Below are 16284 nucleotides of genomic sequence, written 5' to 3' on the forward strand. Positions count from 1 at the left end.
AAAAAAAGAGGAAAGATTACGGTTACAGAAATATAACCAAGCAGCCACCGTAGCTGAAGGAACTCAGCTCCCCTTACGGCAGGGTGCACCATGTCTGGGTCATCCTGTGGCACGCGTGATGCCAGGGACGCCGGTGGGACAGCCCGCCCGAGGAGCGTGGCAGCAGCACCCGTGGGATATGTGGGTCTCAGCTGCGGGCCCCCAGGTCCCAGAAGACAAAGTTGTCCATTCCCACCCAAACACCTCCCTCCGGGGGCAGCGCTGCCGGCCCCCAGGCACCGTGGGGAAGCCGGGGAGCCGGCCCGTGCCCCTCGGCACCGCTGCGGGCAAAGGCGCCTTCCTCGCGGCGGCAGGCAGCCCTGACAGCCACCGGCCCACGCTCCGCGATTCTCGCCGTAGCCGCCCTCTCCTGAGCGCCGGGCTTCTCCCGCTCCCCTCACGAAGGGGTGGGAGGCGGCGATACTTCCAACACCCGGCGCCCGCCTCCCCTCAGCCCCAACGGCCGCTGCCGGGCGCCTCCCGCCCGCCCCCGGCGCGGCTCCACGCCCGGCCGGCAGGTGTCGCTGTTTCACTCCCTCCCTCCCCGGGCGAGACCCTCGCACCGGCCCGGGCGCGGCGGAGCCCCCCGCGGGGCCGGTTCCCGCCCGCCACCCCCGCCCCTCGGCGGGAGCGGGGAGCGGAGCGGCTGTCGGTGCGGCGGTCGGCCACCCCCCCCGCCTCCGCCCCGGGCTGAGCCGGCGGCAGGTGAAGCGAGGTGCCTCGACGCCTCTCGGCGGCGGCAGCACCGCCTCCCTCCGCGCCGCACGGCGCCGTCCTGCTGCCCCGTGAATGGCTGCCGGCTGACTGACAGGCGAGGCGGCCACACAGGGCGGCAGCTGCCTGGCGTACACCTATAAGGGCCGGCGGGGAAGGGGTGCCGGGCGGTGCGGGGCCGCCCGGTGAGCAGCCTCCCACAGCCAGCGGTCCCCTCTCACAGAGCCGAGCGGCCGCCCGCAGGCTCCCCGGCGGCGCCCAGCCGATCCCCGCAGCAAGTGGCAGTCCCGCGCCGCGTCCTCCCCCCCTTTCTCTCCGGCAGCGGCGTCCGAAGGATGCGGAGCGGCGGAGCGCGGGCAGCGGCGGCGGGGCGCCGCGGGGGGACCCGCCGCTGCGCCGGGCGCGGGCGCCGCCGCCCCTGCGCGCTGCGCCGGGCAGCAGCTCAGTGAGCGCGGTGGCCGCGGCGGGAGGAGGCGCAGGCGGGCTCGCTGCGGCCGCTGCCGTCGCCGGAGGGGCTGGCAGCCGCTCCGCGCCGGCGGTGGGGCTGCGCGGCGCCCCGCGCTGGGGAAGGCGCGGGCGGCGCCGCCGCCACAGGTGACTCGCGGGCCGGGGGCCGTTCTCCGTCCCGCTGCCGCTCGGCCGCCCCTGCGCGCTCCTGCCCCCGCGCCGCGGCCGCCTGCGCGCAGCCCGTCTTCAGCCGCTCCGCCGTGCCGGCGCGACTGGGAGCGCCGGGGGACATGGCTTTGCTCCGGCTCCTTCTCCTCTTGCTCCTCGCCCAGCGGGGGCTGGGGGCCGCCGCCGGCCAAGGGCAGGCGGTGCGCCTCCGGGAGCGGGCGCTCGGAGGGCAGCATGCCATTTACAACCACATCAAGAGCCGGGAGCCTCCGCCGGCCCCGCGGAGCCGCTCTACGGAGAGCACCATCTTGGCGCAGCGGCTTGCCGAGGAGGTGCCCCAGGACGTGGCCTCGTTCCTCTACACGGGCGACTCCCGGGAGCTGCGGCGCGCCAACTGCTCCGGGCGGTACGAGCTGGCCAGCCTCGCCGGCAAGTCGCGCTTCACCTCGCACCCCTCCCTGCACGGGGCCCTGGACACCCTCACCCACGCCACCAACTTCCTCAACGTGATCCTCCAGAGCAATAAGTCGCGGGAGCAGAACTTGCAGGAGGACCTGGAGTGGTACCGCGCCTTGATCAGGAGCCTCCTGGAGGGGGACCCCAACATCTCCAGGGCAGCTATCACTTTCAGCACAGAGCCTTTCTCCACCCCCCAGGTTTTTCTCCAGGCCAGCAGGCATGAGAGCCAGGTCCTCCTGCAGGACCTGTCCTCCTCGGCTCACCGCCTGGCCAACACCTCTGTGGAAACAGAGTGGTTCCACAGCTTGAAGCGCAAGTTGAGGCCACACGTGCACAGGAAGGTCTTAAACACGGGCCCCAAAACTTTGGAGAACAGCTGGAAGAGGCGGGAGAGCTTCGCTGCTGATAAGAACCACATCAGGTGGTCCTCGCCTTACCTGGAGTGTGAGAATGGGAATTACAAACCTGGCTGGCTAGTGACTCTCTCGGCGGCTTTCTATGGGCTGCGGCCAAACCTCCACCCCGAGTTCAGGTAGGAGGAGTGTTCCTCTGCTTGCTTTCTGTTGAGAAGGGGGTGGGATGGGGTTTTGGTTCTGACCCCGTCCTGGGGAAGGGCATGCAGTGTCTTTTGGAGTGACCTGATCCACCCTTGCCAGCCGGGCTGCTCGGTCACGCTGCAGAGCAACCTCAGGCCTTCCTGTTGAGCTCTACCTTCCAGTGCCTCGGGGAGCTGTTGCTCAGTAAAAGAATCACTTTCATCTCCATCTGTAAGACAAGGCTTGCTTTCCCTCCTCCCACTGGGATAGGTGTGCGCGTGGGTTTTGTTCCTGGTGTGCTTCTGGTGGGGAGAGGAGAGCAGCAGTTGCCAGTTGTAGTTCTCTTTCTGACTGTAAGAGGAAGATGTTTACCTGAGGTGTTATTTCTTACTATGCTGCGTGATTAAACCTAGCTTAACCCCAGCTACGATTTTAAATAGCTGGGAAACAACACTGTTATGCTGGTAAACTGTGATTTCTGATCTCCAGGGCACATCCACTGTGGGGTGCTCCAGCCTGGCCAGTATGTTTTTAGGTAAATAAGTGTTTGTGACTGGAGTTCTGTCAAAGTCTATGTGGCTACAACCTGAACTGGCAGGAAGAAAGCCTTCCTTGGGACACCCCCCGGTTACATAGCTGATGCCTGGCATATGTAAAGAATTACTTTTTTTTTTCATATTCTTGTTACCCTCAGGACTTTCCCACTGGGTTGTGACTAGCAGAGAGGAGGATATAAGAAGGCCCCTTCTCGTATCGTCATATTTTGACAGCAAAGAGGGGTTTCTTTAAAAGCATGAGAGCAACCTGTGGTGTGTAAGGCACCAGATTTTTCCCACTGGGACTGGTTCTGTGGTGGGGCTCATGGGTAACTATCCCTTGGGGAATGCCCGCTGCCCAGAAGCAGCTGGCACTTGTCAGGGGGTGAGAGAGGAGCGCAGCATTTGCTCTGTGCTGCGAAATCAGTGGTAGGTAAAGATAGACGAGAACACAGCAGACACTGAAGAGATTTTTTTGCCACACCTAGGTGGTGAGGCAATAGTGTCTGTGAACACTGGCTTTCTTGGCTCAGTCTGAAATCCAGAGTGATCGAACAGGTGTTAATGCAGCTATGCATCCTTGGAGAAAAAAAAAAAAATCATCTGTTGAATGTAGAGTGGCTGCTTATTTCCCTATTGAATTACTTTTTGCCTCAAATTTTTCACACTTATAGTGCTGCCAGGGTTAAGGAAAATTGAGCTCATCTGCTGCCTCTTTGTTGCTGAATTCCTCTGAAGACCAAAACCCCAGAATAGCTCTGCTGCAGAGTTCTTCTGGACCATAGCAGAGGGGCCAGCAGAGTTCAGAAATACAGTGTTTCACACTTGATGAACTTCAGGATGCAGAGGAAAGCTAGTGTAGGCTGATGCTCTCTTGTTGGGGATAGAGGTTCACATAACGTCAAGAACCACCAGGCTGGAGGTGGCAGCCACTCACTAACCAGCTATGTGAGAATTTAAATCTTGATATAAAGTTTAACTCAAAGAAGCTTTAATCTTGGCTTCAGTGAAGAGAGAAAACGTGTCTTTTAAGCAAAAGAGTGTAAAGCTTCAATTTCAGCTCTGTGCCAAGATCCTGTGATGCCAGGAAGCATCTCTGCACTGTAGGTTTCTGCGGTGGTAGCTCTGGTGTGCAGAATTCACCAGGACCATTTTGGAGTAACCCTGGCCAGCCAAGGAAGGCAACCAGTAGAGGTCCTCCTGGGTGCAGTACAAAGGACTGCCTTCACTCCCTCATCTTCCCAGCCTCTGTTTACCATGTGGGAGTCACTTCCGTTGAAGAAACGGAATAACCTGTTTTAACTCTGATACTTCAAAGGACGACCATTAAGTACATCTAAAACTTGGAGGACCTCTTCTAATTTAGAAGATCTTATGATGGGGTATGCTGTGCAAGTTCAACATGTTGTGTTGCTGTTGTACTGAACAGTTAGGACAAAATTTCTTAGTTTTGTTGTATCAACACCTGAGGTGAGTTAGTAATCATTTCTAAGAAAATAGGTCAGTAAATTTTTGGTAACAATATAAGGAAGCAGATGTAAGAAGTACACATATATATACATGCACATATTCTGGGAAGGCTAAATGATAGTTCCTATGTTCCTAGTCTGAGGTATGGTATGCAAAAGATGGACTTCTAATAAAAACTTTTTATTTGGGATATTGAAAAAGTAACTCTGCTGCTACATAGGAAATACTGTAAACAAAGTACACTAAGACATCCCACAAGTCTTTAACGTTTGCACAGTATTTTCTATAGTTGATGGGTACACAGCCTCAGTGTGAGTTATTAAGAGAAGAAATGTTTTAAACTATAAGCATGTAATACAAAAATGTAAAATCTAATGTAGTTATTAGAACAGTAGTATTAATTACTATAAAGTGCCTCTTGAAATAAGCTTTATTTCCCCTTACCATCTGTCTTTGAGTGACGCAATGGTTTAACTTTAAATTCTTGTTTAAGGCCCATATGGTAAAAAAGCAGTATATATTAACCTCCATTTTTTGGGAAAGCTGCATTGGTTCCCCCAACAAAGTATCTCAGAACCATCTGTTAGGAACATGTTAATGGAGCAGTTCACATGCTCCTTCCACTTAATAGTCTGGCATGAGGTCACTGGTGGTAATTTAGTGCATGGTCCTTCAATATTCTTCTAACATTTTATGTACTTTCTTCTCTGCTGACATTAGGTTTATGGCTTGGTACATTAGGGTAAGAGACATTTGGGAACACGTTATCTCCATGGAAGAGAGTTCTTTCAGATTACAGAAGGAAAAGGCGTTGCTCCTGTTTCTTGGTGTCTCTTCTATTGCAGGAACAGATGGGTATGTCATGTGGTGTCGCAATGGAAAGAGTTTAATGAAGGCAATACTAATAATCACTACTGGTTATGTTCAATACATGCTACTGCTGCAGTGCTGTTGTCAATGACACTCTGAAAGTGCAGCAAAATAAAAAGCTTTGTTCTTCACGCTGTGAAGGGTTGTAATGCCTTCTGCCAGAGGAAGCGAGTGTTGCATGTGAGGGACTCTCCCAGTCTGCTTGCTGTCTGTCTTTAATTCCATCCCCTTCCTTCCCAAGAGACAACAGCCAGACTGTCCACAGAGAAGGCCAAGGAAGGTGAGAGAATATGGTTGTTCAAGTTGTCGTGCCAAGCCTGGCACTGCAAGCCAATACTGAGATGAAGTGGAGAAACCAAAGGCGACTTGATTGTGCTGATAAATGTACCAGAAGCTGTCCGGGCCCAGCGGGACCACGTTAGCCCAGTGCAGTGCTAAGCTAGTGGCACTGACTGCCCACGGCTTTGCTGCAGGGGTTGCTGGTGTTCTGTTGTCTGCATTCACTGGCCTTTGGTCTGCCCGAAGTGTGGGGAGAGAGCAGCCCCACCTGCTTACGAAATCCAGTGTAGGCTCTCATTCAGAAACGAGGATCCACAGATACTAGAAGTAGTCACTCGGTGGTGTTAACTATTCCCTTCTCTCCTTTCTTAAAAGTCTAAGCTGATGCAGTTTGCAGCTGGAATTCACCATCTACTATGCCTGATCGCCCCACAACTCTAGTGGTGCAGAGGGTAGAGCATGATAGTGTTTGTCACTGATCTGTGACCTTCCTCTGCTACTTCCTATTATATGAGAATGAACTATATTCCATGGCACATAGTGATCCAGCTGATCTCTTTGGAGCCCTACTGTGGAAGTGGAAAGGTATGAGAAGCAGCATGTTTTGAGTACATTTCCTTCTCTAAAAGTACTTGCTTGGCCCCTAGAAAGGAAGTGGAAAGGTATGAGAAGCAGCATGTTTTGAGTACATTTCCTTCTCTAAAAGTACTTGCTTGGCCCCTAGAAAGGAAGTGGAAAGGTATGAGAAGCAGCATGTTTTGAGTACATTTCCTTCTCTAAAAGTACTTGCTTGGCCCCTAGAAAGGAAATGGGAGGTGTTCATTGCTTCAGCAGTCTAGGAGGCCAGCAGGGATGGTTGCTTCTTGGTCTGGAAGATGTTCAAGTAGTCAGCTACTAGGAACATACAAGTCTTCTAAAAAAAAAACAAAATAAAAAAAAACCTCCCAGGTTACTGAGTCAATCTCCTGCTGTCACAAGCCCACTTAATGTCATCATCTGACCAGTCTCCATCTTAAAGTGGGTGGGTTTCCCTCTTGACTCTTCAGTCCACTGCCATGCCAGGCCTAGGGGCTGGCTAGCTGCTTTTGATTTCTGAACTAGATTTATTCACAGTCAGTTCTCATCCATTTATTCCTGTTCCAGAGCTGCATTCTATCTGAAATGGCACTCTTTGCTGATGTTTACTGCCCTGACCTATTTATAGGCAGTGGTCCCTTCTCCACCTTTGTTTACTAGACTGCACAAACCAGCTTGCTTTAGTTTCCTGTTATAAGCTCTCTGTTGCCATGGTCCCTCTTCTCAAGTCTTGTTCCAGTATTTCTTGGACGTGGTTAGTCAGATTCATGTGCAATGTTTCAGCCTTGTGTAATGACATCAATTATCCTCAAACTCTGATGAATGAATTGCTGCTTTTGCAGTTCAAAATGTTCTCTTGCGTGCTGTTCTCATTTTCTTTAACGATGTGTTGTAATATGTCAACATTTTGGGAACTGGTCATCATTCTCACATTATTTTTCATCCAGGAGGTCAGAATATCTTTAGGATACAGGGACATTTTTTCCCTCCCACCATGTTCTAGCAAGGCCAGGTAGTTTTTCACCAAATTCAGGGCAGGATTTGCAACTTTTTTTTTAACGACTATTGGGAGAATGCAGTGGAATAATGGCTGTTTTGGCAGAAAGGTACACAATCAACAAGCTGATTAATTTTTTTTTTTTTCTGAACAATGATGTGTTCTGAAGCATTTGCAGATAACTTCAGTGTGAAGTTTGGCTGAATCAAGTGTTACCTCTTAATATTTTTTTTTCTGTCTTCCTGACATTTGCTACTTCTCTCAATTATTGGAAAGGTACAAAGATTAATATTTTACAGTTAAATTTAGCTGTTTCTTTCCTAAAGGCAGCATAAAAGGCAGTAGTGATTTCCTGTATACTATTAACAATGATTGGACCACTCAGTGTTAGGCCATAGCTCTTAGTTAAGGAAACATTATTGAAAGCAAATTAAACCATGGAGGTAAAAGTATGTATGACAAATAAGTAATTTCTTAGGGACTATAAGCGATTTCATCTTCTGCTAAATATTTCATAGCTATTAAGTTGTTTGGTAAAATAACCATAAAAGTAGACATAAAAATTTGTAAAAAATAACTCTCTTCTTTTAAATATGGTTTAATTTTTTCCTTTAGCCCCCTCTTTCATTTTCCGCTCTAATCTCTCTTTAGTCTCAGTACTGAACTAAGAAAAAAAAAAATCATTTTAACTGTGTAAGGAGGCTTTCTATTTTTTTTGTGACATGATAGATGAGTTGTATAATCCTGAAAATATTTTAAAATAGTGAAGTTGACATTTTTTTCTATAACAGGCCCTGGCCCATATAACATGATTGAAGGTGTGGGTGGATTTAGAACAGGTTTTAAAAATGAAAAGGAATAATTTATTTCCTAGAACTTCTGAAAGTCTTAAATTTATATTCCTGAAAAGAGGTGAGAACAAAGAAACGTCATCCTATGACTTACGGTCTGCTTGTAGAAACCCCCAGTATGTTTTAAGTATTCTTTAGGCAATCAATTATGTCTGCCTTTTTAATATGAGGTCATGGATAAGGATAGAAAACTGGATGGTGATGAAACAAGAGGAACAATAAATAGGGATTGCTTTTTTAGAAACATGATTCAGCTTTCTTCACTATTGGAGAAACAGAAGTGGGTCTTTGAAGAAAGAAGTTAAATATGGCCAGGAGAGGACTGAAACACGTACTGCATTTATGTACACACTTATGTAGCACATGGTAAGTTGCAATAAAAGGAACTAGCTTTTTGGGTCAAACTGCTCTTTGCACGCCTCTGATCTCTACCTCCACCCCCCTTGGGCAAGGCTTCCAGCGCAGCAGGTTATCAAAGCGCTTTTGAAGGGAATGGCCATGTGACAGTCCTTACTATCTGAGATTCAGCTTCAGGACTGTCACCTCCTATTCTGTCTATTCATGAACCTGGGCTGAGATAGAGAAATGTTCCTCAAGGTAAGAACAAAAGCATTGCTGTGTTAGGTCAGATGAAAGGCTTACCTCTCTAAAAGCAGCTTCTCAGAGGTACTTAGGGAAAAATACAAGAGCGGTGGAAGTGCCGAGTTCTCTTATCCTGGTTATATCCCAATTACAAGTAATAAGCAATGGAAAAAATAATTGTTTTTCAGACTTTATCTGAATGAGTGTTGATATTAAGTATGGATTAAACTGGCCTTCATGTTTCTAATCCACTTTTCAACCCATTTTTGTCTTCTGCAATGTAGTTTGATATTGGATTCCATAATATAATTATGAACTGTTCGGAAAAAAAAAATTTTTTTTGTTTATAAATTTGCTCCATGAATCTAAATTCATTGGGAGATCCCAGATTCTTGTGATTAAAAAAATCACTTTGGAAAGTGTTCACTCATCTTCTCTGTGTCAGTCAGATTTAGCTCTGGGTTACACTAATTATCACCTGCGAACTTTGTGATGGGTCATCTATTTGCTGTCATTTGTGAATGTGTTTTCCAAAGCAGGGATAGTTGTGGTGCCCAGCTTGTTAACCTCCCTGCATGTGAAAGCTGACTTTTGTCACATTGGTTCTCTCAAGAGTGGCTCAAAGGTTGGAGCCTTCCTAGCTTTGAAGTGTGTGGTGATGAAAATAATTTGCTTTCTGCAAAGGCTGGCTCTACTCTGGGCGTTTTTTATATCTTGGTGGTCTCTTGGACTTACAGATTCTACTTTAGGCTTCCTTTTTCTGAGGCCTTTGAAAAGCTTTTAGTTAGTGGAGCCTATGCTTTTAACATGCTGCTTCTGAAAATGTCTTTTGGTTTTGTCTTATGTTCTTGTAGTTTTGTGTGTTCCTTGCCCAGATTTATGCCTCTCCATTTTCCTTTTTATGTTAGTGTTGGATTCCACCTACTTTTCAGTTTTAAAATTCCCTTATTACCTTTAAATAAATCTTCAGCATCAGAAGGTTGGGCATAGTTAGGCTGACACCATCTCTCTCTCTCCCATGTAGGATCATTCTAATTTAAAAGCCTTTTTTTTTTTTTTTTTGTTCCTTATATCCTTTCTGTTTCTTATATCGCTTTCTACAATGTTTCTTGAGGCCCTCTCTTTCCCCTGTCTCACTGACCTCATGGATAGTAATGCAAGCATTAAAAAAAAAAAAAACCAAAAATAAATGCTGGTTTCTTACTAAATAGCTTGAATTTGGCTCCAAGACCTTTTTTCACAGGGAGGATCTTAATGTAAGCGGTACCCTGCCATCAATGACGCATTGTATTTCTATACAAGGTGATGCTTTGTGACAGAGTTAAGATGCTCTCAGCAACCCGAATGTCCTCAAGCAAAAAAAAATACCGCCCCTCAAAGCATCTAGGAAGCTCTCTGACTAAACTGCAGGGAAATCCCCAGAGAGGCAGCCCTGTGTGCCATAAATCTGAAGGCAGATTTAAATCTGAAATAATTCTTCAGTCAACAGAGGATTCAGCTTTAAGTATTCCGCCCTTGTAGTAGGGTTCCAAATGGCCTAGAGGGATTTTCTTTGCAGGTGAATCCTAATTCATGTGCCCACACTGCTATATCTTACTCTTCAGTTAAGTTTATTTTTAGTGGAAGCTGGTTCTCTGTGAAAATGTGTGCTGAAAAGCAGTCGTGCTATGGCTGAGGAATTAGATAAGTCTGTGTCTGCCCTGTTAGTAAGAAATTAGTGGTAACTGTGTGATCAGATCAAAATCATGTTGTATGTAATGGCCCAGTAGCCTTTTGTGAATCTGGCTGGATATGAAGAGGTAATAGTTTTAAAAATGTCTAAGTGATACAGAATCCTAAACCTTAACTTTCAAAAGCAACTTGAACCTGCTGTTTGACTTACGGCTGAAAGTCACTAGTGAATTTGGCACTAGGAATTTTTTTGGATGCTGATGGTACATTGAAGGAGCCTCAGGGGCCAGGTAGTATGTTTGAAAATTAATATTCTTGAAAGTGTCAGCCTCCAAAATGAGAAGTGCTAGTAAAAGTATCTGCCCTAAAAACATTGGCTATACTAATTACAGTATGTATTTATCTAGAAGTGTGGGCATTTGCAGATTTGGGATGGCTGTAGAGAATTTTTCTTATCTCCTTGTTTTGTGCTAAGGAAGACTTACGAAGGACAGCGTGTAGGGGTGAATGAATATGGCAGCAAAAATCTAGGCAGACATTTAGATTTAGGGGATGCTGTCTGTGTCAGCATGTGATAACCATGCCTTATACCTTAATTATGGCTGCTTGCAATGCTTACAGGTACCAAAATAAGTGTACAAACTTAGACGCCAAACTATGAATGCTTGTTTAGCTGAGCTGCGTTGACCTCTGCCAAAAAGCTTCTGAAGATCTAGAGGACAAATATGTTGTTTATCACCATTCAAATGTTGTCAGGCCATTATTCTGTGCACTCCTGGCTTAAGCTGGCTGAGTGAAAGAGAACATGCTCCTTCTGCTTTTTTTTTTTATGGTATAACAGCACAGGCAAAAAAATTCTTCTGTAGATATAGGCTTTACAACATGTTGTTACAATGAAATATTATAACTACTGAAACTGTCAAGATAGCTAGTAGGTTGGGAAAATAAGCTTAAATCAATTTCTGGCACAGATTTCAAGGCCAATAGCATGCCAACAAACAGTGGTACTGGAAATTAAGACAGACATGAAAGCCTCTTAAATCAAACCTCTGACCTGAGAAAATCCTTGGTGACATCATTCTTCAATGATTATCTATTCTGTACCATTCAACTAATTCTTTCTTAACTAAATGTTAAACATGAATGTGCAGTCCTTAAGTATCTTTTTTTCTTTTTTCCTGTAAGGACTGTAACATTGTTGCAGAAACCAAATATTTATTGTTATAAGGAGATTAACAAAATACACTTACTTGCCAGATGGTCCACAATTACCAGTAATATTGTTATTAACTTTTCACTGTGGCTTGGGTTCAGCCAGGCAGCGTTGTTGGAGTGGATGAATGTGTTGTGTTGACAAGCCGAGCATACTGTTATGCTGTTGATATGGCTTGATCGCTTCTATCCAGAGAGCAGAGCTGCAATTATTCCCAGCTAGTTCAGGAAATATAACACTTACAGGTAGTTGGTCTGTATACATTCTAGGAGGTTGTGTTCTTCCATATGTTCCATTTTCCGAGTGCTGAATCAAAAATAAAATGTGGGTGGCTCAAGAGGCTGTGCCAGGTACTGTATTAACCACAGATGAATTTCAGAAATATATTGTGTACGTATCAGTGTACTCCATGTGTAATAACGGTGCAGTGCAAGTCTGAGGTGGTGTTTTAAAATGGCAAAACATCCCAAATGAATGCAATAGAAGTCTTGTACCATCATAATGCTTTCTATAAATGTCACATGTATGCCTAAAGAGAGTTTTCTTTTGAAAGCAGCATATCCTCAAGTAGTTGCAAACCCTGTTACTACCTCAGCAAAACTGTGATGTTACCATAAAGCACAAACATGTATTGCAGATGTCTAGTGAAAAAAGAATAGTATGCATTATGTGGGGGGCAAAAATGAAAGCCTATGGTAGATTGTCAGGAGAGATTGCTTTCATATGTCTGCTTCTGGACTCAACTGTTATTCCTTCCTGTGGATTTTCACCCCAGAAATTCATAAAGCTCTGAGAAAAGGAAAAAGGAGAACAACGTAATCATATCAGAAGTTCAAGTTGTGGTACAGAAGAGCTCCAGACAGAAGAGTGTAGGCAGAAAGGTTTGTATTGAGTTCATGAAGAATGCGTTTTGTGAAGGGCAAATGTTCTTTTAAGAAAACTTTTAATACAAGAGAAGCAAAGGGAAAACACATTCGATTTCAAATGGAAGAATTTTGTAGTGTTTGTGGAAAAAGTATTGTGAGAATGTTTTGAAATTAGATAATTTTCAGGCCTGCATGGCGTAATAGGGAGCTCCTGACAAAACTCAAGTGTAAAATGAAAGTGCACAAGAGGTGGAAGCAGGGTCAGGTAACCTGGGAAGAATATGGAGACACATTCTGAGCATGGCTGTGACCATGAACATTAGCATCTTGTATCAGAAGTAGTGTGGCCAGCAGGGCTAGGGAAGTGATCGTCCTTCTGTACTCGGCACCCCACCTCAAATACTATGTTCAGTTTTGGACCCCTACCTACAAAAAAGACATTGAGGTGCTGGAGCGTGTCCAGAGAAGGGCAACAAAGCTGGTGAAGGTTCTAGAGCACAGGTCTTATGTGGAGCAGCTGAGGGAGCTGGGGTTATTCAGCCTGGAGAAAAGGAGGATGAGGGGAGACCTTATGGCTCTCTACAACTACCTGAAAGGAGGTTGTAGCGAGGTGGAGGTTGGTCTCTTTTTCCCATGTAACAGGAGATAGGACAAGAGGAAACAGCCTCAGGATGTGCCAGGGGAGGTTTAAATTGGATATTAGGAAAAATTTCTTCATCAAAAGTGCTGTCAAGCACTGGAACAGGTTGCCAAGGCAATTGGTTGAGTGACCATCCCTGGAGGTATTTAAGAGATGTGTAGATATGGTCCTTAGGGACATGGTTTAGTGGTGGATTTAGCAGTATTAGGTTTACAGTTGGACTCGATCTTCAAGATCTTTTCCAACCTAAATGATTCTATGTTCTCGTGATTCTATGGATAGGTGGGGTTAGGGAAACCAAAGCCCCTATGGGGCTGAATGTGGTGAGGGACATGAAGGGCAACAAGAAGTACACTGGTAGCAAAACTGGGACTAGGCAGGATGTGCTTCAGCTGCTGAATGGGGCAGTGGACTTTGTGAGAGAGGACATAGAAAAGGCCAAGGTACTTGATGTCTTCCAAGAACTTCAGGCTGATCAGCCTCACCTCAATCCCTGGGAATGTGATGGAGCAAGTCTTCCTGAAAACCACTTCTGAAACACATGAAGGAGAAGAATATCATTGGGAGTAGCCAGCATGGGTTTATGAAGGGGAAATAGTGTTTAACCATCCCAGTAGCCTTCTGTGTATAGATGACTGGAGTCCAGCTGGAGGCCAGTCACTATTAGTATACTCTAGAGGTGGTTACTGGAACCTGTTCTGTTTAATGTTTTCATTTGGTGGTCTGGACCAAATGGGGTAGGGTGTGCTCTTAGGAAGTTTGCAGATGATAAAAATTGGGAGGAGTGTTTGAGAGACCAGATGGCTGTGTTGCCATTCAGGGATGCTAAAACAGGCTAGAGAAATGAGCAAAGAACCTTGTGAAGTTCAGCAAAAGGAAATGTGAAGTACTGCACTTGTGGAGGAATAACTCCATGCACCAGTACAGGCTGGGGGCTTAATGACAGGAAAGCAGCTTTGCAGAAAAGGCCTGGAGGGGTTCTGGTGGACACCAATTTGGCATGAACCACCAGTGTGTGCTTGTGGCAAAGACTGACAGCCTCCTTGGCTGTGAGAAGAAGAGCATTGCCAACTGGTTGAGGGAGGTGATCCTTCCTTTTTACCCAGCCTGATGGGCCTGCATCAGGAGTGCTGTGTCCACATCTGGGCTCCTCAGTACAAGAGACATGGATGTACTGGAGTGAGCCTGGTGAAGTGTCACAAAGATGATTAGAGATTGGAGCACCTGACAGACAAGAAGGGCTGTGCAAGCTCGGGCTCTTCAGCCTGGAGAAGAAAGGGCTCCTGAGACATCTTACATGTGTGTAAATACCTGATGGAAAAAGTGTAAAGGAGACAGAGCCAGATTCTTCTCAGGGGTAGTCAATGACAGGACAGAAAGTACAAGAGGCACAAGTTGAAATCCAAGAAATTACATTTAAACATCAGAGAACTATATATGACATTGTGAGGGTGGTCAGACACTAGATGAGGTTTTCCAGAGGTGGTGAAGTCTCAGTTACTGGAGGTATTTAAAAAGCCAACTGAACTGAGCCTGCTTTGAGCAGGTGGTTAGACTGGATGATCACAAGGGGTTTCTTCCAATAACAGTTGTTGTATGAATCCATGGTTTTCACATCTATTTGGAACAAAATAATTGTACTGATGAGTTTCCAAGGGTTACAAGTTATTTAATCAATTCTGATGTGAAGAATCCAGAAGTGCATTTCCTCTCTTCCCAGTACGTGGCTCTCAGCATTAGGATGCTGTCCTGCTTTCTGCCTCTTGGCCCAATAGAACATGCCACTGATTCTTCAGTTTGCAACGTGTCTGGTACAAGGCCATACTCAAATGCTTGCTCAGTGCACTTACTGTCCCTAATTCCGCTGCCTTGTATGTGTTGTCTTTCTCACAAGTAACCTCTAGGTAAGTTTCCTTCTGAAAATTTTTATATCCATTGCTACTGATGCTGTGCTTCTACAGGACCTGCTTGTTACCACACAGCAAACTCTTAAGGTGCTTCTCCTGTCCTAGTAGTGATTCATTTACCCTTAATTTGCAATCTGTACCTCCCTCTTTGTTGAAGCGTTTGCAGAAAGAAAGGGGAGTTTCCTCTTCTACCAGTTAAAAACAAAATGTGCACAAGGGAAAGGCTTTCCCTGTAAAGGAAATAAAGACCTACTTCCCTGAGGTGCTTCAGAGTCTCCCAGGTGAATCTGTTGCAGTCCTCATAAGGATGAATCATCACTGTTTTTCCTACTGTATAAACTGACTTCTTTAGAGTAATCGGAATGATGCTAATGCTTGAGCAGCCCTTGCCAAGGTGCCTGGTGTATAACATGAACTAGGAGAGCAAGGGGTAGGGTTGGTCCTGGTCCCACTGCCAACTTCTTGCCTGTATGCAGCCACGGTGAGATTGTTCATGTGCGGAACAGGTCCTGTTCTCAGCCAGTATGCTAATTTTTACGCTCAGAAAAGTCCAGAAAATATAAGAGACTTGCCTGGTGGGATCTGCACGTGGCCAGATGAGGAATTAGTTACCTCTAGTCCTACAAGCATCCAAGACAGATACTTTGTTATCAGGTTTAGATAAGCTTGTAATCCACTGACATCAACCTCTTACTCAGAGTTAGTCTGTGCAGTAGGGCAGTTTTTCCCTCAAGGCCATTGGTCACCTGGAACATGTAAAAAACAGTTCATTGGGGTGGAAGTGTAGTTTTAGCAGTCCCTGGAGAAGCTGTTGTTTGAAACAAGAGCGGAAAGGCACAAAACTGTAAACTAAAAATACTTATGAGTATTCTAGATCTGTGGTGTGTGCTCTTTCAAACGGAAGTTGCTAGAGCCAGCACTTCAGTATTTCAGGTCGTTTCTAAGTGTGCCCAGCATCAGATTACTTAGATTCTAGGCAGGAGACAGGGGGATGAAGTGTACATGTACTGTCTAACTTCCTACTGGCTGTCCTACATAATTTCCTGATGCATTCTTCTTCAGATCACTTAAATGATGTGCTTGTGTTTCTGCAGTGACTATACAGCATGTCTGAAGATGAATGTCCAAATTTACCTGTTGTGGTTGTACTGGGGCCCGATATGAGGGAGCAGTATTGTCTTGGTTTTGATCAAGCTTGCACTTTTACACCTGTTCTGATTTTGTTCATAAGTGGCCTCTCAAATATATGGCTCTGTAGCTCTAGTATTATTATTTATTTATTAGCTTTCTTATGTATACTGAGCTGTAATTAAAAGAGACAACACACTTTGAGGTGAGCGAGGTGTTCTTGAGAATAGAGGTTGGGTTGGACTACCCTTGGTTGGTAGTCCACAGCCTGAAAGGAGGGATGATGGTGCTTGTAGTAGTGGAAGTTCAGACTGAAATCAAAACTGTTGTCTAAA

At 46.0% G+C, this 16284-nt stretch overlaps 1 protein-coding gene across 1 annotated transcript in view; it reads left to right on the plus strand.

Moving 5' to 3' along the window:
• The first annotated feature begins 1490 nt into the window (after nucleotides 1–1490).
• The window catches only part of GPR158 (G protein-coupled receptor 158), a 194124-nt gene continuing 179330 nt past the window's right edge, over nucleotides 1491–16284 (plus strand). Inside the window, exon 1 of the mRNA XM_074157470.1 lies at nucleotides 1491–2359. Within this exon, the coding sequence (XP_074013571.1) occupies nucleotides 1491–2359 (869 nt within the window). The remainder of the gene's footprint in view (nucleotides 2360–16284) is intronic.

This window comes from Numenius arquata, chromosome 12 (genome assembly GCF_964106895.1).
Source record: "Numenius arquata chromosome 12, bNumArq3.hap1.1, whole genome shotgun sequence".
Lineage (NCBI taxonomy): Eukaryota > Metazoa > Chordata > Aves > Charadriiformes > Scolopacidae > Numenius > Numenius arquata.